Consider the following 21,210-nt stretch of genomic DNA (forward strand, 5'->3'; position numbering starts at 1 on the left):
GAATTATCTTATGTTTTCTGACAACATGTGTAAGAGACATCAAAGCTAAATACTCGCTGGCATAGGCAACATGCAAATAAAATAAAGCATACAAGTACAAGATATACTCACAAGTCTACATAAATGTATTTATTGATTGTTTAAAACCATCTCTAATAAAACATATAAGAACATCAGCATGTGGAAGAAAACTTGCTAAGGAATTTTCTGCGCTCATTTTCATGTTCACTGTTACCAAACGCATGACCATAGAGAGATGACGGATAAGAGATGACGCTATAAATAGTGCATAGCATTACTCTAAAGTATTACAATCACTTTTCAATTTTCATAGAATAATACAAAAATATATACCATCCTTTGGTTGGATATTGTTAGACTATTTCCAGAATGATTTCCCCCTCCAAGCAGAAGTTCACGTGTTCAACCAGCAGATGGCACTAATATTACATAATAGTAACTGTAAACTGCTGGAACAAATCATTTTAAACTATTCTTCATCTGTAAGACTGAAATAGGCCCATCTAGTTGAATAGGCTATATATATATAACGAATATGTATATTTTTAAAATCCATGTAACACATTTCAAATGATAGTACGCATAACAATAACTAGAGGCAACAGTGTGGTTTCCATCATTTGATATTGAAACTTTTTGATTGATAAAGTTGTGCTTTACCTACATATTTATCAAATTGACGTGCGTTGGACAACTATTTCTAATGCTTGAGTGGTAGGTTTGTAACACTGATTTGAGTGCTATTACTCGCCCACTATTATTTGTGTTGTGAAGAACAAAACAAAATTGAGTTAGTAATACGAATAGGTAGCATTCTACCATTATTGTTATTATCCTTGATGTTGTTAAGGTATGGATGTTGTTCATGTTGAGGTTTTCATAGTCGTGTAAGTTCAAGTAGCGTGCTAATACACTGCCTGCCGATACAAATAGTCCACCGTTAGGCTTACAAACCTCTGTTAGTGTGAATCATTAACATAGCCAAATACAAAATTGAAAAAAAAATTGTATACAGGCCTATACATATTCAGTCATTTCTATGAGCAAATCTATTGTTTATAAGTAAATACTAATGCCTTACCTTGCGATTTTACAAGGAGTGAAGTCAACATAAAGTCCTAATCCCGGTGAATGACATCTGTGATTTCCTAGATAAGCCATCACTCCTAGCTGAGAACATGCTGACGGCTGTGGACTCGCAATTTCACAGTACTGCAGGCGTGAGCTATAACAAATCTGTTTAAAATGCCCGCAATTTTATTTATTTATTTTTTAATCAAAACTTCAAAACTCAATTTAAGGACCAACCTCAGTTCCCCTAAACTCTTGTTCATCGTCTCTTCATTCACGTCGATGGGCCTGTTCGTGTTTCTTATTTCCAATAACATTGAACACGAACTAAGCGCCTTTGGAGCGTCGATAATATACAGCAAAATAAAACGAAAGTATTGTGTTTTCCTCTTCGTGCAATGTCTACGGCCTCTAAAGGCGCAACATGTTAGGGATGCGACGTGTTGTCTCCCCCCCCCCCCCCCCCCTGCTTTGTCTGCTCGTGTGGTTTACTGTTCACCAATGTATCTGCAGTACTTCCCCCAGCTTGAATTAATAAAATTGTTCGAAACTTCTGGCAAGATAATATGGCACATATGGGGCTCTTCAGCACTGCAGGGTTTTTTTTCATGCAATTGACTGACCTTCGACTTGGACTTGGTGAAGAGTGGAAGGTCGAAGATCAGTTCTTGGGAAGCATTTAGCCTATGTTGATGTTGTTTAGTTGTGTAATGTTCAGCACTTAAAAATCCTTTTAAACTTAATAGAATAGTCTACGTTATAACTTAAAGTTATCGAAATGATTAAGGTAGGGTAGTCTATTAGTGACGATGGTACGTCCGTTCACCTCTAAGCGTCCATGTATGACGACATTCACAAACCCCTGCGAGAAGCGTCACTCTGCATACATAGTTGATCAGCCCCCTGTCTTGCCCGTGAGTACGTCTCAGGGCACGAGACAGAGAGAATAGGGTATATGCACCCTGCGTGCACCGCAGCTCATGTTTGTCTGCTTTGCCCAGTTCTCTTCCTGTGTTGCGTCTCCCCGAAACACTCCATTGATAGGGTGGTGTCAATAGGCCCCGCTTTATGGTTAATAATATATCAGGTGCAGTGCATTATCACACTGTTTCAGTAGGCCACTTCATTCGCATGCTTTGTTGCGTCATTTAATGATTTAATTAAGTGCTGAACAAAGTCAGACTTTTCAGCAGTGCATGTGTTCTACAAAGTCCAAACAAGGGATGAACTCAACACGTTTTTTTAATTATTATTATTATTGACAAAGGTCACAATGAAACAGTCATTATGTCGTCCAAACGCTAAGACTTCACATTTTCCCAAATCGTTCAAGCAGAGTTCCCAGTGCTGCATCCGCTCAACAGTTGACGCATATGTAAAGATATCGTTTCACCTGAAGTGAAGGCTAAGTGCGTGTCTTAGAGGAGTGGGACTGATAAGTGTACAAACGTCTAAGCTGAAGGGAGCACGTGTCCCTGCATAATGATAACGTGTAAGAAAACCACGTCTGAAATGGGATATGCTAGACACCGCTACTAAAATGCATGAAACGGCGGTTACACCTCTCATAAGCTTTCTGTTTTCAGTGGCTGCAAATAGGCCTACCTTCCTTTAAAAAAATATTATTATTGATCATCAAAAACAACAACAATAATGATAGTAGTAATAACAAGTATTACTATAACTATTGTTGTTGTTATTACTACTATTATTGGTGTGGTGGGGGTTCTAGACATTATTATTTTGATGTCAATAATAGGCATAACAATAATACTAGTTATTATAATAATAATAACAATAATAATAATAATAATAATAAATAGTGTGTTGGCCTGAATAAGTCGACACTGAATAAGTTGCTAGTTTATTCCATGTAGTACCCTACCTCCGTATAGTACCCTAATACCTGTTTAAACTCACTGTACTCATCACTTCAGGGAAGTTTTATGTCACGGAAAGCAGCAACGGTTTTAGGGCGTGTGACAAAGCTGTGAGATTTCTGTAAATATACTTTGGTTTACAACCAGGCTATGCAAGGCACACAATTCTATAACTGTGTGCAGTTTATGTCAAGATGACTGAAATGTCGGTGTAAACTTTTTGTCAGGTTCACACAAAATCAGTCATTGCCCTTGTGAGGAACACCGAACTCTTGCTAGAGTTGATATGGTGCTATCGCCTAGGCCTATATCATCCAAACAACTCCCTATGGAAATATATTTTCCTTTCTCCTTTAGATAACAATAATAAAACGAAAAAGTGCGCAATCATGTAGCCTACATTTAGTCATTTAGCAGACGCTTTTATCCAAAGCGACTTACAAGGATGTGTACACATTTTTTACATTTACACTGATGGTACACTGCACATCAGGAGCAATTAGGGGTTCAGTGTCTTGCTCAAGGACGCTTCGACAGGGAATCGAACTAGCAACCTTCTGATTACTAACCGACTTATCTACCTCCTGTACCATTGTCGTCCTACCTGTGTACATCCATGTACCAAACTATTCTGTTCTTCTCGTTTCGTCACATTCTCCCAGAGAATAAGGCGCATGTGCACGAACAGCGTTCATTGTGCTTAATAAAAATCATCTGCCCTCATTTAGATGCCTAAAACGTAGGCCTACTCGCAATGTACACCAAAGTAGACTAACGCTGCTAGGTTGGTAACTTGGTAGTGGTGTAATTAACATGCTTGAGAGACGCATACACATTTTAGTAATTGCACATATGAATTTAATTACATTTAATTTAACATCACAGACCATTCGCTGAATAGACATGGGCTACATGTTTGGTATTTGCAGTGTCATCCGGTTATTCCATCATCCAAAACTGTCTCGTAAAGACAGTGACGAGGTAAATAAATCGAATAGGCTATCACTGATCAGGCTTCAGTCAGGCAATAGATTTGCCAAGTAAGGGAGACCAGGTACAGTTGTAATACTTTGCTCTTTTGTACTTTTTGTCTTGTTGAAAAAAATCGGCACAAGTGACACCTTTCGTTTTAACATATATGCCATGCATCTTTCGTTTCTATATTTACTTCAAGCACATATGATTTACTTTTTCTCTAATTTACATCTAAATGCAGTGTGTGTGTGTGTGTGTGTGTGTGTTGGGGACAGTTGTAACAGTGGCCGAGAACAATTGTAACACGCCAGTTTGAAGGGATACAATTAAATTTACGGCAACAGCCATGCAATATTCAAAACAAAATACTAGTGGATGATGGGGTTTCTGTATGTTGTAGTCTTTACAGCGTTTGTTTTCAAAAAGCAAGTGAGTTTGAAGGTGTGAAACTAAATGTACGGCAACGGCCATGCATTAATCAAAACAAAATTGTAGTGAAAATGCGTTTCATGTATGTTGTAGTCTTTACAGCGTTTGTTTTCAAAATGCAAGCTTACAAACCAAGGCTGTCACATTTTCACAAAAGTGGCTAGGCTATTTTACTTGCTAGCTATGCTTGCTTGTTGCAACCGATTGTAATGCGTGTTACAATTGTCCCCAGTCAAACTCTCCTAATATTTGATAACATAATTGGAACACATTTGAAATCACAGATCTGATCACTGACCTGTTAGGCTACTGGTATTCCTGTCAAAACGCATCTATGGTGCTGTCAAAATCTTGTTCAAAACTTAAAAGTTACAAATTCGCCCCAAAAAACTACTTCTGTTTATAACTTTTGACAGAGCTTTAGAAAACTAGAACGTATCATGCTGATTCCATCACACATGTTGTCTGTCAGTTTTATTGCATTAGGTTACGTGTGATACCAGCTGAGAAATTAAGAAAGTTACAACTGTTCCCATGTTACAACTGTACCAGGTCTCCCCAACTACAAACACAAGTTCAGGGCTATCAACTTAAGTCACTTTTTTTTATTAATTGTTACTCGCATTCGTGAACAAAGGTGACACCAAGGTAGGCCATGCCTAATGCGTAAAAGCAAGTTATCTAAACCTTTGTTACGGACAAAGTGAAATAAGCTGTTTTTGAAGAGCACTTTCTGTTGTTTAATGTAATCTTGGCCATGTGCAGGGTATGTTCATGAGGTTACTTTGGTCATAAAACAATAGGCTATCTAGGCCTATTCATTTCAGAATTTTATAAAGGGAAGTCGTTGGTGAGAATACGAAACATGTAGGTTAGCCTAGACTCCGGACAGGTGCACGCTCTTCAGAGGTCCGGGAGAAGGCTCTATCTCCATCCTTCGCCGTTTTAATTACTAAAGATGGCATATCGTTGTTGTGATTTTTGTGTTTTGAATTATCCAAAATTCACCTAGTGTGTCTGACTGACACTTCTAGTAATGGGACAAAGGAGAGTGACGCACACTTCAATAGAATTGATTGAACACAGTTGCTTAGCAACTAGTGTATGGTAAATCATCCGCGAAATTTAAATCTTTTGGAAGGGATTTTGCTGAATTGTCACCAAAAGAAAAGTTTAAGCACTGTTCCCCAATACAAAATTATTATTATTATTTTTTTTTAAAGCACTGGCAAACACTTTTAGGAATCAGTTGATGTTATTGAAAATAAAACGTATAGTCATTTTGTAAGCCTATAGGCTAAATGATTTGAAAAGAAATGTGCAATCAAGAACCTAGCCCAAAAATAGCATAACTCTCATGGTCTGTCAGCAGATAAGACTATGCATCCTTCGATCTGAAAAGTGACAGATGGCTGCAGGCTACTTGAAACTCTAAAACAATGTAGGGAAATGAGTGAACAGCAAATCACTTCACCATAAATGTTACCACTAAGTCATAACTTGCTAAGGTAGGTAAAATAATTGCGTTTTTTATCAATCTACAATGTAGGCTAGACAGTGTCGACTATTGAGGATTTATGGGTCATGGGCGGGCTTATTCCTGGGTGTATATATAGGCTAGGCCAAAGCGCCTGCTTGTGTGCGGGCATGCTGAGGCTATGTGGCTAAGCAATAGTGAAAGATATGCTGTAGGAGAAAGAGTAAGGGTGAAAGGAGAGAGAAAGAGAACCTAATCGTGATTAAGAACTTGTAAGAAAGACCTGTCTTCTAAAATGGACCACGCTGTACGACTCCCTTTCCCTTAGCCAGTAGAAATAACCCTTTACAGTGGCCACCACATCCTGTGCCTAACAAGCAACGCAATCCCCTGAGACTAATTTCAGTGCAGTTCATCTCAGGCAAACCAAATCTCTGCTGTGGCTGTTTGATACCAACAGTGGCAAAATAATAAACATAAACTGAAATGGTCGATGGTCTGGGCCTAGGCAACTTGGTAAAGCCGCCAAAAAAAAATAATAATTAGGCACAGAGACAAGGGAAATGGTAAGAGCGCTAATGTAATCTAACATTTACAGACACAACAGCAGGAAAAACTCTGTCAAAAACTAGAAATATGTCGCTTATATAGGGCTTTTTGAATGAACTACACGAATAGTTTACAAAAACGCTGGCAAAATATGCAAATATGTCTAAAATGAGGCCTACTCGAAAATAACTATGAATGAAAGAAATATGCAAAAGGATATACAGTATCAAAATGATGGTCTATCACGATTCTACATCAATGTATAGATTAGCAACTGTTTTAATGAAACAATGCGCCAAACAGAAGGCGAGATGTCCCTCATTCTCGCCCGTGCATAGCAAAGCAGAAAGCGAGGCTGTCAACACTAAGGTAGCCTATTTAATTTGCTGCTAAAATATTTTGGTATAGTAAGGAAACTCAAAATAGCAATACCGGTGTCCTAATCCAAAACACAATCACATTTTTTTTAATTCTAACAAATTTATTGGTCTCAATCATCTTTTATGGAATCACTACTGAAATTAAATTACAATCAAATCATCACATCAAAATATACCCTTATCACCTAACCACTGTCAATGTCAGCTCGAGTTGATTTGTGCTCCTTTAAAACTGATAATACAAAATTAAACAAAAATAGGACAGACAACGAAAACGGGTAAGAAAAAAAAAGCATATTACACAAGTTTTTGGGGAAAATAAATTACTGTTTGGAATAGTTAATATGTATCCCGAATAAAATATTAAAACAACTCATTTTGATGAAAAATATAAAGTAAATAATTCAGATCAGCATCTGATCTAATGAATCTATATTGCCGGCTTTACAGTCTTGTTTATTAAAACCTACCAAAGAATACTGCGTGGAAATGGCAGCATTATCATGGTTACGTCCACATCACCCATACAGTCACACTTGGCAACGGCTGATCGCAGAGGACAATGTCAAATAAGTGCAGGAGTAGAAGAGTAAGTCTTTTCAAATGTCTTTCTTTCGCTCTTAATCCCTTAAAAGTTTCAGTTCCTTAAATAAAAAGAGCGGTTTTAAAAGGATCTTGACATGAAATGTGGTTGTGGTATGTGTTTATGTTAGGGTAGCTCTTGTCTGCTGGATAGCTGGGCCTGAGTTATCCCACCCATTTATTCTGAAGAAAAGCAAAGGCGATTCCTGCGAAAAGGTTGATCGGAAGCTTCATAGATGCTACTCTTCTTCGCTCTGTTGATGATCCATGTTTCCTCTTTGTTTGAGCTTGAGTTTAAAGTCCCATTTCTTAAATATACAATTGACTACCTCCCTTGTTTTCGTAAATGACAATAGGGTGAACGGAGGGGTAAATCTTTTGGTCATTTTAAAATGCTTGTTTCTTTCCTTGGTGATGTCAATGCGCCAAAATTACCTGATGGAACGAACTTGTAGTTGTCACCCTCTGGTCGCTCGGTTCACTCGGCCCAGTTAAACTTGCATCTTTTAAGTAATCTACTAAAAATTGTCCCTGAAAAAAAAGAGCAAACAGAACCTTTTAGGTTAAGACATTTGGGGCCTGGAAGAAAGTTAGCGGTGCGTTTTGGGGTTGGGTTGGGAAGAAGGATTTTTTTTCTCTGGAGAAAAATATACAACACATCTGCAGTCTTATTCACATTTCCATCACAATCACAGTATCAAAAATCGTTTGCTATCTTGACGATAGTCTGTGTTTTAGCAGATTATTTTATATATAAAATATTTTTTGTCTTGTTCTATGTTTCACTGAACATTCTTTTGCAGTCCATGGAAGGGGGCGGTGTATCTGCACTCACATTGCCGACTTGAGAGTACACATCCTCCGGCGTCTGTGGCACTCCTGGCGGCGTCATCCGTTTTTCTTTCTGTCTCCGATTGCAAAACCATACGCGCACCACTTCTTTCTCCAGCTGCAGGTTGTCCGCCAGTGCTGTGATTTCTTGAGCCGAAGGTTTGGGGCATTTTAAGAAGTGGCTTTCCAAAGCCCCTTTGACGCTGACTTCGATAGATGTGCGCTTCTTGCGTTTTCGTCCTTGCGCCGCTATCTTATCAATGCTGGTGGGACTCCCAGTGGAGGAGTCGGCCTCCTCCAGCCATTTGTTTAACAATGGCTTGAGTTTGCACATGTTCTTGAAGCTGAGTTGGAGAGCTTCAAACCTACAGATTGTGGTCTGAGAAAAGACGTTCCCGTAAAGAGTACCCAACGCTAAACCAACGTCAGCTTGTGTGAAGCCTAATTTGATCCGGCGTTGTTTGAACTGCTTTGCGAAGTGTTCCAAATCGTCTGAAGTCGGTGTGTCCTCATCTGAGTGCTGATCGTGACTACTGACGCTGTGATGCTGCTGCTGCTGCTGCTGCTGCTGATGGTGCTGGTGCTGGTGGTGGTGGTGATGATGGTGGTGATTGCCATGGTCAAGATCCGGAGTGTCCCCTCGAACTAAACCAGGGTGGACCAAGCTTTGGCTCCCAGGTTGACTAAGCATTCCGTTCACCGTGAAGCCACCGGGCTGCGAGTATATGAGCGACTGCTGCTGCTGTTGTCCCCCGGATAACGAGTTGATGTGTGCTGCTGTTGTGCTGCCCCAAGCCCCACCGTGAGTCTGATGCGGACCAAGATGTGAAGGCCTGTGGTGCAGCGCATTGCCCGTGTGTAGATCGTCTCTGCCAGAGTTGTTTTTCACATCTTGTTGTTGAGGACTGCCCGTCATCCCAACGGGACTAGACGACCATGGTGAACCAGCTTCAGCGGCTGCCACCGCGGCTGCAGCGGCCGCAGCAGCGGCATGAGGCAGCGATGTCACCCACTGATGGGCATGGCTCAGCATATGTCCCCCGTTGCTTGCTGCCATCGCACCCTGCATGAAGTCACTTTGTACCATCTTCACTGTCGAATCTCTGTAGCCACCAGACACCGATGTAACGGCAGCACTGCCTGGTTGCATGCCACCACCTCCGGAATCGGAATGCACAATTGCGCCAGACGATAAAATACTGCTGGAAAGGTAGGGATTGGAAGCCGCCGTGGCCATTCCGTTAACCCTTATGAATATGTTTGATGAATACCCCCTCCCTTTCTCAAAAACTTTTTTAAAGCGGGCAAATTGTGGCTCATGAATTATTCAAACTGAAAAAGTCCAAATAATGTTTTCACGTATATCATGTACTTGCATGTAATCAAAGCCCACAGGAAACTGTGAAGAGTAGAAAGGTTATAAAAATCCGCATACAATTCTTGAGCGAATACATAGATTTCAGATGTCTGAATAAATATAAATCCAGCTTATTAAGTCTTTTTCAAGCCCTTTGATGTCATCTGAAGTCCTTAGGTGTTGTCTGGCTTTTGTAAGTAAAAAAAGTTGAAGAGCAAAAAACTTTCCCCCAAAACTTCTAGTGGTCAACGATATTTAGCAATGCCTTGAAAATCGTAAAGTCCAAACGTATGCTCCGTCTGCGTGAGTGGAAAAAATATACAGAGATTCCTTAGTTGTATTGTAATATAGCCACTGAGATTTCGTCCTTCGCGCTTTTATTCTTTTCTTTGTGTTTCTTTTTAGTGCAGTAGAGTCTCTCTCTTTGTTCTGTTTTGATGTGTATAAACCTGCCAAACCGCTCCAGTTGAAGTACAATCCAGTATTACAGTGCGCACCAATGATCGCGACTCTCTCATTCGCTTGCTCTCTCCCTCTCTCTCTCTCTCTTGCTCTCTCTCTCTCTCTCTCTCTCTGACAGCTCCGTCCCTCCCTCAGAGCTCGAGGACACACGAATGTTTACCCTGTGCCAAGCGTGCGCACATCGTCCACGTCTTTCCCACAAATACGAGGAAGTGGAGTACAAGGCTGTCTTTGATTGGACAGCTTGGGTAAGATTGACATGTCTGGAGAGCCTCGCTTCAGGCATGTATCCTCCTTCCGGCCCTTACAATTGGATAATTTTTAATTCAGTCTCAATAAAATAGAACAATAAATAGGCTAAATATATCCATCGTACCTATAAGCAAACGGCATAACTCAAGAGATGTTTAAGTGTCGCTGCTAGTTTGTTTACGGCACGACGTGAGATATGAATTTGCCTAAACAATATCGCAAGAATTATTTAGGTTTTTCATATAAGCCGAACATGTTCTATATTGAACATTTCATTGTAAGCATAGTAAAAAGAGAAATCCATTAATTAATACATTTCAATGGCACTCCCGTAGCTTCATGTAGGCAAATATGCTAGCCTATTTACTGAATTTCACAAAGAAAATGTTTTCCATGGCATAAGATTGCCTATTGGTTTAACTATTACGCAATTGTATCACTGTTTGTACTGCTGTTAAGAATTTTAACAACTGTAAGCACATTATATTTCAACCGTTGCTTGTTTTGGCTTGTCAGGAGTTAATAATGTTAGTGGGATACTTCCAAGCGGCAAGACGATGCATTGGAAACCCCACAGCGGCAGGGTAAATGAGAAAGTCTAAATTAAACCGGGGGCGAATGAACGAGTCCCCTTAAGATTGGCAAAGGGGTATGCCATCCAATTCCAAACGGACAACCGACCACTAAATAATATGGGTGCAAACGAGACGAACGCACTTAGCAGAATCACTACCACACATGGATTCACCCCTCAAGTATAAATACATGTAGAGTAGGGCTTCGGACGGACTTCGTATCTTGACATGGACCACACTAGTAAGCCACGGAGGGAACTCTGAGTTGTATGTCCCACGTTGTGCCAAAACTGTTACTGTTGCTATAACCTGAAACGGGACCACCATTTAGACTGTAAGCATCAAGCTAAAAAAAATAAAATAATAACAGAGCCACCAAACCACCAGCCTTATAGCCTTTATTCGTTGGACAATTAGGCCCCTTTACAAGTGTTCACAGTATAGTGAAATGCATATGGTTACTGTCTATCTCAAATTTATTTGGATTAAGATAGATAAAAACAAGGAGAATCTCGTGGATTTGTTGGCATCGAGCTGCCTACACTGAGGCCATGGACCCATCCATTCATTAAGTGCGATGTCCGTCAAAAAAACTAAACAAAACAAAACCAAACAAAACAACTTTGTATGACTGTTCTTTAGAAACGTGGAACCAGTAAGACTATATAATCTGACGGGATACGTACGCTAAAACATCACAAAATCGTAGCAATTTCAAATGTCCTCAATTTCAAGTTGTGCAGTTCAAAGTAATTTTCTGTCTCTGGAAAGGGTTACATTTATGATTTATTTGTTTATGTAACAAGGTCCCCATGTCTCCTGCTGGGGAGTTCATTTGCTTTCCATGCAAAAAGAGAGGGAAAAAATCCCCAAGTATAACAAGAGAGGAACAGTTAGTGCTGATTTTCATTTGCATAAATTTTCATATATTTTAGTGAAAATAATAGCGGAGCCGAGGAGAGCTCCGCTCAGTTGAGAGTGGGGAAAGAAAATCTTAGGAAGGACCATTTCCTAAGAAGAGAGAGTACTGGATGGGGCAGCAGAAGAAACAGGGCTTTTCGGTCCAACAGGGATCAGGGATATTTAAAGGTAAGAAAGGTTACCATCTCTTTCTCTCTCTCTCTCTCTCTCTCTCTCTCTCTCTCTCTCTTCTCTCTCTATCTCTCTCTGTCTTTCTAATACGTTTAAGCAAATGTATGTATTCATGTTTGTATGTATGTGTATATATATATATAATATATTTATATATATATTTAATATATAATATATTAGTGTGTGGGTTTAAAAATAGGAATCCAAAAAGGTGCCTTTTACCTTTAGTGTCTTTGGTTTTATAAATAGAGAACAGACGGTTAAGCAGGGCTGTTTTGTAGCGAATGTCCACTGGAGAAAGTACAATCAATCAAATTTAAGCAGGAGACTCTCAGCTGAATTCTCTGGAGAAGTCGAGTAGAAATGGAGGTCGTTTACATAATATCGATCCCTTGCTACTGTGCCCAAGTTTGATGAAACTTTGCTGCAACCCTGTCTTAAAGCCAAGTTAAATGATGACGCTTCTAAAATTGCCAGAGTTCTGTTGAAGCATCCAGTGTTGGGTAGGGTACATTCAATCTGTATCGACAGAGTCTTACCTTAATTTTATCATTAAACAAATATTCTACAAAGGACAATACACCATATACTGATTTTACGCATCAAGTTGACTGTAGTCCACCGATTAAACCCACGCCAGAAATACTAATAAGAACAGTTAATAATGCAACAAAGTGATTGTTAGTTGTTTGCAACACAGCTCAATGTATTTTGGTAGTAAATTGATTGTACGTGATTCACTCTCTGTAGACCGCCGAGAATACGGAGTTTTCCACGTTTTCTCACGGACTAGCTCTCTGTGTCCTGTGAGTCCAAGATGCCATCTCGCGCAGCCTTGCTAAGAGCGTTTGTTGAATTGATGGGGAAGCATTTCTTAAGCCCGCGTTTCGGTTGTCATGGTGAGGTGAATAAAAGAGGGAACACTAGTCGCATTAAGCTATATGTTTGTGCACTGGAGTCGAGATGAAAGAACACTGAAGCCAAGATGATCCAACAGAGAGCCAAACTGAACGCCAAAACTCGCCAACTCGTCAAAAGTTATAACACAGCTAACATGTTTGAATGCTTTGGAACGTGTAAATCAGTCGTCGTCTGCTCCAAGAATCTCGTGGCAAAATCCAAGATTAGGAAATTGCTGACAATGTGGAGAATAGGCTACTTTTTTTTACCAGCAGGTGTCGCGCTTACTTACGATGCCAGTAGACAACGGTGAGTAAATGTATTACTGTGACAAAACTATAACACATGTTCAAATACCACACGCAGTAAAAGTGGGGTAATAACGAGGGGGAGAAAATCGTAACACGTCATGGTAAAACGCTATCTAAAATGTAAAATTGTTGTTCTCGTTGTAAATTCTTGTCGATGGCCTAGCCTAATGGGTTCAAACGAAACCCTGTTAAAAATGAAGCTGAAACGTTTAAGTTCCTGTGACATCATTTATCAATTAGATCATGAGAGTTTGGGCTACGGGTATGGGAGTTGCTAAAACCCTAACGAGTCACTTGTTAACTAGACAAATTTCAGCATGTTAAGGTAAAATGAATAAAAATAAGCAAAATGCGTAACCTTATGCCTAACCCTAGTTTACCATCCCAAAGAGACTACTCAAATTATTTTAGATTTACGCATTAAACTAGATTGGACTATAAATTGATGACAGCCTCTCGTTGACTGCAATATCTAGCAGAATATGAAGTTTGTTTAAACGCAGTTTTACACTAACACCCCTCTGAGTTATATTAAAACAACTCAGGGCTGGGAAAAGGACGAAATCCACAGATTTCCTTTCTTTAATAACCTCCAGTGATCTTAAACCTCTGACCTCCTGCGTCTAAGGTTAAGTTTATATACTACAGTATACAGGCATAGAATAGTACATACAACATTATAGTATATATGCAGAAATGGTTTGATGGAGATATGCAGTCATTTTTCCGTCCTGGTTTTATGACGACTACATGGGTGCACTACAAGTAAAACATGGGGAAGTACATCATGTTCATGACATTTTTTTACCATTGTGATAAGATGTGCTCAATTAAATCTACAGCTATTTTACGCTGGTTCAATTGAAAATACATTTTATGTTGTTGTGGCTTGTCACTCTCCCACACTGTCTACTATCTACAATATTCAAAGTATATGCATATAATGTTATGAGGTTCATTACCAAAGTTCATTCGTCAGAATGATTTGTCAAAGGCAGGCCAGTAAAATGTCTTTAAAAACTGTAAACTTATTGTAGACTGACATTTCCAAACTAAAGATACCAGCATGGTTACAGCAATAGGCCTATGGTGGAACCAGCCTAACATTTCATGGTTGTTATGTATTGAAATAATGTAATCATTATATATCTACATCTTAATATAGTTCGTAGACTTATTTGACTATTATAGAATCTGCTTTACAATGATTTGGGTAAATGAAAATTTGAATCTGAAAGCTAGATTCAATTATGTGCTGAATCTCATTTACCGGTCCTCAGACCAGATACTTCTACAAGGCCGAGTCCATCACCTGAAAATCCTGTCTGTTGTGTTGCAATGATTTACTCCTCCTCACAAACCCCATTCCTGAGTTGAAAGGTGAATGACAAGCAGGTGACGATCAGGATATTGAAGCGCGTTCCTCAGCATATTGTGCTCCGCTCCAACCTTAAGCATTCACGAGTGTCTCAGCAGAGCTTCCCGATCTCCATTTTACATTCCATGAATTAGTGTGGATATGCTGATTTACATGAAATAATTGATTGTTGCAAAACAAATGATTATGGGAAATCTAATTAATCTTATATTCAGTCATTGTTCCCATTTAATAATTTGATTATCCTTTGGCAATGATGCTATTTTTTTTTTTGCATCATAACTGGATGTGTACATAGCCAGCATTACAGAGGATACATGCTTGTAAATAGTCTGGGACATAGCCTACCGTGTTCATAGGTTGCTAATCAAAGAGTTATCTCATGACACTCAACCCAAAGTTACAGATATGATGTCTTAACTTCTCTTAAGACAATATGGGTGTCGTGGTGCACACACTCTCCACTTCTGGAGGTTTGTGTAGAGGAGGCGAGAGGAGGAGGACGAGATTGGGCTCTCTGCTTCACCTCAGTACTCCTCTCTAAACTGCAGGCAGCTACCAGGGCACACACAAAGGAGGCCCGTAGCAGCCGTGAGTGGCAGCAGTGGAGATATGATAAAGTGCTCTTTGCTGGAGATAGGAGGGTTGGGTTTGGAGGCGTACGGGTGTCTTTGTCTCCCAGGCTCACCCCTCGTGGCTCGGGGACATAAAGCCCTGCTAACACCTTGGTAAGACTCTTTGTAGCACTACAAGACACATCTATAATGCTGAAGCAGTCTCTCTGTACGGTCGCAGACACGTTCACCCCCGCCTCTAAACATCCCAAATGAACAACCTTAAATATTTCATCGGTAGAGATGACCCGTAGAATAATGAATGTAACAATGTAATTTCACCAGTCTGGATGTTTGTTGTTGCCGTGCATTTTGCCTTTATGTGACTAGCTCCTGGTAAGGACAAGAGTTCAGAGGTATCAAATGCAAAGCAAAGGCAAACAAAATGAGAAAGACGAGGTGTGCCTTGATGTTTGTGGCTTGTGTGCAATGTAGCTTCTGTTGTATGCAGACTTCCATACTCACTGCAGTGTTTGTTTGTCAAACAGGCCCATTCCCTTAGGATATGGGTTTGTGGCACCTCCCTGCCCAGGATTACATTAATCAAAGTATTTATTTCCCTGGGGAAGCCTGGCACAAATCACTGCAAATCCCAATAAAATTGGATAACATTGGGAGGGGAGCTCAAGGAGTGACCTCTCCCTCTCATTTCTGTGTTTGTACCTCGTTTTGTCAAACAGAGATCAGATCTCCATTTCTATCCAACTTTCTTTGCAACATATAAACTCTAAGCTGTGCTGGGTTTGGTGGAGGTGCAGCAGGGGGGAGGTGGCTGCTGTTTGTGTGTGTGTGTGTGTGTATGTGTGTATATGTGTGTGTCTCTGTGTGCGTGTGTGTGTGTGTGTGTGTCTCTGTGTGCGTGTGTGTGTGTGTGTGTGTGTGTGTGTGTGTGTGTGTGTGTGTGTGTGTGTGTGTGTGTGTGTGTGTGTGTGTGTGTGTGTGTGTGTGTGTGTTTGTAATTGTACATGTACCTGCATATATGTTTGTGCAGTGAAAAGAGCTGTGGCTGTGGCTGTGTATTTGTGTTCCTAAATGGCTACCTGTTTTAAGAGAATCACATAATTCAACATGCTGCACGCTGGTTGTTATGCTTTCATCCTACCTGTGGCTTGTTCATCTCCTCACAAAGCTGCCAGAACTCCACTCTCCCTGGCCTCTTCATCCACACACACACACATATGGTTTAAACAAGAACCACCAGCTCTCCGATGTATTCATTTGAGATTTGACTGAAACATTTTTCCTTAGCTGAGCAAACTGTCTGAGCTGTAAATCCCAGTGTACGCACAGAATAAGCCAGCGCCGCCTTGCCTGTAATAAATACTCCACACAACGTGTAGCCTATTACAGGTAATGCAAATACAATAATGTAGCTGTAATTTGTTCTTATGTGTTGTTTTAATGTGGCAGGGCAGAGTCTGGAGGCTTATTTGATATTCATGAAAGAGAAGGGGGAGGAAGGAACCGCTGCACTCTTTATGGCGCCCAAATTTCACCACAGATTCAGCGCTCCCTCCCTCTCTCTCTCTCTCTCTCTCCCTCTCCCTCTCTCTCTCTCTCTCTCCTTCTCTCTCTCTCTCTCTCTCTCTCTCTCTCTCTCTCTGCCTTGGCTCCAATCAGGGATAAGTAATGGCCTCATTGCTCAGTGAGAATGAGTTCCTGCCACCGAGGACTGACTGCCACACTTCCCCTTACTCCCTGCTGCTCAACAGGAAACAGCACTGTCTGTCTGTCTGCCTGTCTGCCTGTCTGTCTGTCTGTGTCAGCCTGTGTGACTCATGTATGACTGCATATAGAGACTACAGAATTCCTCCCTTAGACAGACGTCATTATTACAGTTATTTTCTGCAAACATGGAATAATTACTACTGTGATGGCAGTCTGTAAAACATACAAAAACAGTGTGGGTTGATGGCATTAATATAGGTAATACAAAATACATCCACTCAGTCATCAGGTTGAGTCAACCCCAGACGCATCTCTGAAGGGAATTCAAATTAGTAATGGCGTGAGGTACTGATGGTGAGTCAGATCTGGAGAGAAACATATCCATTGGGGCCATTTATTTCCTTGAAGAATTACTGGGCATTTAGTTTTCGGATAGACCTTTGTTTAGTAGCTGGGCTGTTTGCCCGTGTCAGAGGCACTCTTCGTATGAGTGTGTGTGGTCACGTTTAGTGGCGGGGAGCCATGATTTATGTGTGTATTATGTGTATGGGCTGCTTATAGCTGCTCTCTCCATATCCTTGCAGAGCTCGCCCTATTTGTTTGTAAATGGGTTTACATACATCTTCCTGGCCTTGGTGAATGTGTGTGTGTGTGTGTGTGTGTATGTGTGTACATTTGAATTGTGAGTGGAAGGCTTTTGCAGGGGGAACACATTTCAGACCTCCGCTCTCTCTCCCTCTCTCTTTCTTTCTCTCTCTCTCTCTCTCTCTCTCTCTTTTTTTTTGCCTTTATAAAATTGATCAGTGGTTCACACCAGTAGATATGTTAGTGGACATGGATATGTTGCTTCTCCGTCCCATTCCTTTAAATCCCAGGGTTCAACCCTATTCAGCCATAAACAATTGATGATACGCTGGTGCATTATACTGGGATCCAGCCATGCCACGGTAGCCAAACAACTCCACTTAGCCTTTATTTGGCCAACATCACATCCGCGTTCTCTACCTGTTTACCTTTACAACACCACCCACACAACCAATCTGCTCTTGTATTTTATGCTCTTGGTTTCCAAAAATAGTCAAAGAAAAATATGTCACCTCGATCTGAATTAATGAGATGGTTGGCAGTGGCATATATATATTTGTAGTTGTGTAGGATTACTTCTGTTTGATTAACATATTTTCAGTCAAATGTCTCTAGATTAAAGTCTTAATTATATTATTATATATAATTATATCTACAAACCTGTGTTTCTAATATCCAGCTTCTGTTCTGGCCCAGAAGACACTTTGAAACAAATTCAGTCTTCTCTTTTGCTTGTACAATATTACAGGAATAGTGCTTTGCATACTGTCTGTCTTTGTTGCTTGGGAAAATGGTTGAATACACAGTTATACACATCATTAGTGTATGTGTTTGGATTAGAAGGCTCAGGTAGTGTTGTGCATATCTGCATCATGTCTGCACAGAGCTGGTATTGGGTATTGATCACAGGACATTATTGCTGGCCATTCATGTTTACTGCACATGTAAATGTAGAAAGACCATATGGCATTTTTGCTGTTTTTGATTTGATATAACAACCACTTGAACCCATCATATTCAGCACGTCACACATGCAGACACTGAGCAAAACACCTTCAAAACTGGTCAACGGTCTGTCTATAAGTCAAAGTCATTCAGCAAAACACCTTCAGAACTGGTCAACGGTCTGTCTATAAGTCAAAGTCATTCAGCAAAACACCTTCAGAACTGGTCAACGGTCTGTCTATAAGTCAAAGTCATTCAGCAAAACACCTTCAGAACTGGTCAACGGTCTGTCTATAAGTCAAAGTCATTCAGCAAAACACCTTCAGAACTGGTCAACGGTCTGTCTATAAGTCAAAGTCATTCAGCCGACAGTAAATCTAGTCACAGTGACACAGCCATATTACACCATTTATTATTCAAAGACTCAAGAAGTGAAATGAGGTTTCAACCACACGGACTTCAAAATATATTAATGCTTGTTAATGCAAAACGTTAATTACTGCTATGCTAATATTAATATATTACACACTCATACAGATACATACACAATTCAATTGTGTGTTTATTGGTATAACATGTTAGTCACGTTTTCAAAAATACGTAATAATTTGGTCATAATGTGGATATGTATGGCATGTGTTGTGAAACACGCTCATTGAATTAGATTTGACATGCCGAGATGCAAGCAAGATAACCTCCACAGCCCTCTGTCAAGTGCTGATAGGTGTGCAATATAGTACACTACGTCCTGGAAATTCATTATTGTTACCAGATTATACCTGGACACAATAATCTTTGAAGTAAATATTCAGTAGCATTCCATGTCAAATCAGCCGCGCCCGTCAGATGTGAACAATGCACTGCATCGTTTGGTCCTTCTATCATTTGCTTCTTCACTGATATGCAAATGGTGATATAATTTGATATGCATCAGTCAGATAAAATGTAGGCTAACGTATTATAAACCATATCTGTTTCTATGTGTTTTAAATCTCAAAAGCATAAATATTGGCAAGTTGTTTCAAGCTGATTCTGATATTCTTATATTCCTCCGACAGGATGGTGGGGCCGTTGTGTTCACCCCGCCCAGGAGCCGAGGGGCGAGAGCGGCCGCAGCAAGCCCGCCGTCTCCCTGGCCGGCCCCCGCGCTGCAGGCTGTTTTTCTTTGAGAGACTATAAAAATATGCAAATGCGATTGTTAAAGTATGAACATGGAGCCATTTCCCCCCTTTCTCTTCCCTGTTGCTTGTGTTTCTGGTGAGTTTACTGCAGATAATACTAGTTGTTTCCCCTTGCTGTGGTGCTTAGACATGTTCAAAAGAAGAGGGGATAAATGGAGAGGGGGAGACACTCAGAGACAGGTGGGTATGGCCACTGCCGATGACCATGGAGATGGGCTGGATATTAAAACTACTTTCAAACGCCGGGATCTCAGTGGAGCTACTTCCTCAGGCCCATCAGAAGCACTGGTGAGAGGAACAGAGATATGGAGGGAAAGACAGAGACAGGGACAGAGAGAAAGAGAGTCTGCGTTTGGAGGCTGAAGAGAGGGGTTTGAAATGGAGCATCAGAGAGCTTAAAGAATGTGGAAAGTGAGGGTCACATTTGTAAAGCACTCACAGTGTCAGGAGCAGTTTTTGAAGTGATTATGAAGACAGCTTAGATCAAAGGCTTTGACAAGTCTGAGTGCCCGCCAAGTGTGAGACGGGGTAATCACACTGCAGCCTGCAGATGACAGCACTCCCTCCAGCTGCTTTGCAAACACAATGCCACACTTTAGATGCACAGATTAACATAGGTTACATTTAATACACGGCCTATGTGAAAATTAACCAAATCATATTTGTTCATATATTCATGTTGTGGCGTGAGGTGACTATTTTACTAACTTGTACTTTACATACTGATTATGTGTATGTGTATGTGTGTATGTCTTTTCTTCTGAAGCATTTTCATGAAATGACATAACATGAAATCATAATGAAATGTAAAAGGTGAGTCTTAGGTGATTGAAACAAATAGGTCAGGGAACACTTAGCTAAATGGTGGTGAACATCATGTTTAAACAAAGACACTGGCATACATGTTTCTCACGTGAGATCAGACCAGAACTCCCAGGTGCACTGCGCAGATCTGGGACTTTAAAAGAGGTGAGGATGTTTGTGAATGGGGAGATGGGCATTGGAGGGACGCACGTCAGTGGAGAATCTCATTTATAATAGTAATACGAATATCATTTCACTGATAAAATGAAATAGCAATTTATACATATTACAAGAACGAAAGGAGAAAGAGAGAGAGAGGGGAAATATCGCTGATGAAAGCTGCCAGTGTATTTATTTAAATGTGTACCTGATTAATGTTAGATATCAATCTTAACCACCATTTTTAAACACATGTGGCAATGTTATGGTACATATTCAATTTAATCATTCCAACTCTTTAATGGAGGAAATTGGAAGATCCCGTATTAATTTTACACAGCACATTTTAGAGACCTCTATGTTGAAATAGACACACAGACCCACTTGTTTAAACCCTTTCATGGAGGAGTAGAGCACATGAATTACATGAATTACAAAATGTGTCATTTAAAACAATGAAATGTTCTGTTGTTCAACCTTGAATGAATAAAAGGAGTTTTACCAAAGGATTCTCTCTTTGTTCTGCTCATGTTTGTGGAACTGCCCTGGGACCTCCAGCAGGATCTCGCTCCAGTCACTGGATGCGTCTGCCTGGATCATTCTCCTTCCTGGACGTGCTCCAGCACCGCTGGGAGCTGGGGCCCTATCACTGAAGAGTGAGTGTCCAGGGCAGGGCATGGCTCTTTCAGGGTAGACTACACATGGAGCAGAGCAGGGCTGGGATCAGACTCA

General features: G+C 40.4%; 1 protein-coding gene and 1 long non-coding RNA gene across 2 annotated transcripts; one reads left to right on the forward strand and one right to left on the reverse strand.

The window, feature by feature from the left end:
• Positions 1-6,862: 6,862 nt before the first annotated feature.
• pou3f3b (POU class 3 homeobox 3b) lies at positions 6,863-10,133 on the reverse strand. The gene is made up of 2 exons (XM_012823321.2): positions 8,200-10,133; positions 6,863-7,895 (listed from the first exon to the last, which is right to left on the reverse strand). Exons 1-2 carry the CDS (start codon positions 9,430-9,432, stop codon positions 7,782-7,784), a joined length of 1,347 nt encoding a protein of 448 aa, XP_012678775.2. The 5' UTR covers positions 9,433-10,133; the 3' UTR covers positions 6,863-7,781.
• On the forward strand, positions 9,320-20,987 carry LOC116218194. The gene is made up of 4 exons (XR_004162726.1): positions 9,320-9,405; positions 10,133-10,262; positions 11,777-11,930; positions 19,393-20,987. It is a non-coding gene; the product is annotated as an uncharacterized LOC116218194 (long non-coding RNA).
• Positions 20,988-21,210: the final 223 nt, after the last annotated feature.

The sequence above is a fragment of the Clupea harengus genome, chromosome 21, assembly GCF_900700415.2.
Source record: "Clupea harengus chromosome 21, Ch_v2.0.2, whole genome shotgun sequence".
NCBI lineage: Eukaryota > Metazoa > Chordata > Actinopteri > Clupeiformes > Clupeidae > Clupea > Clupea harengus.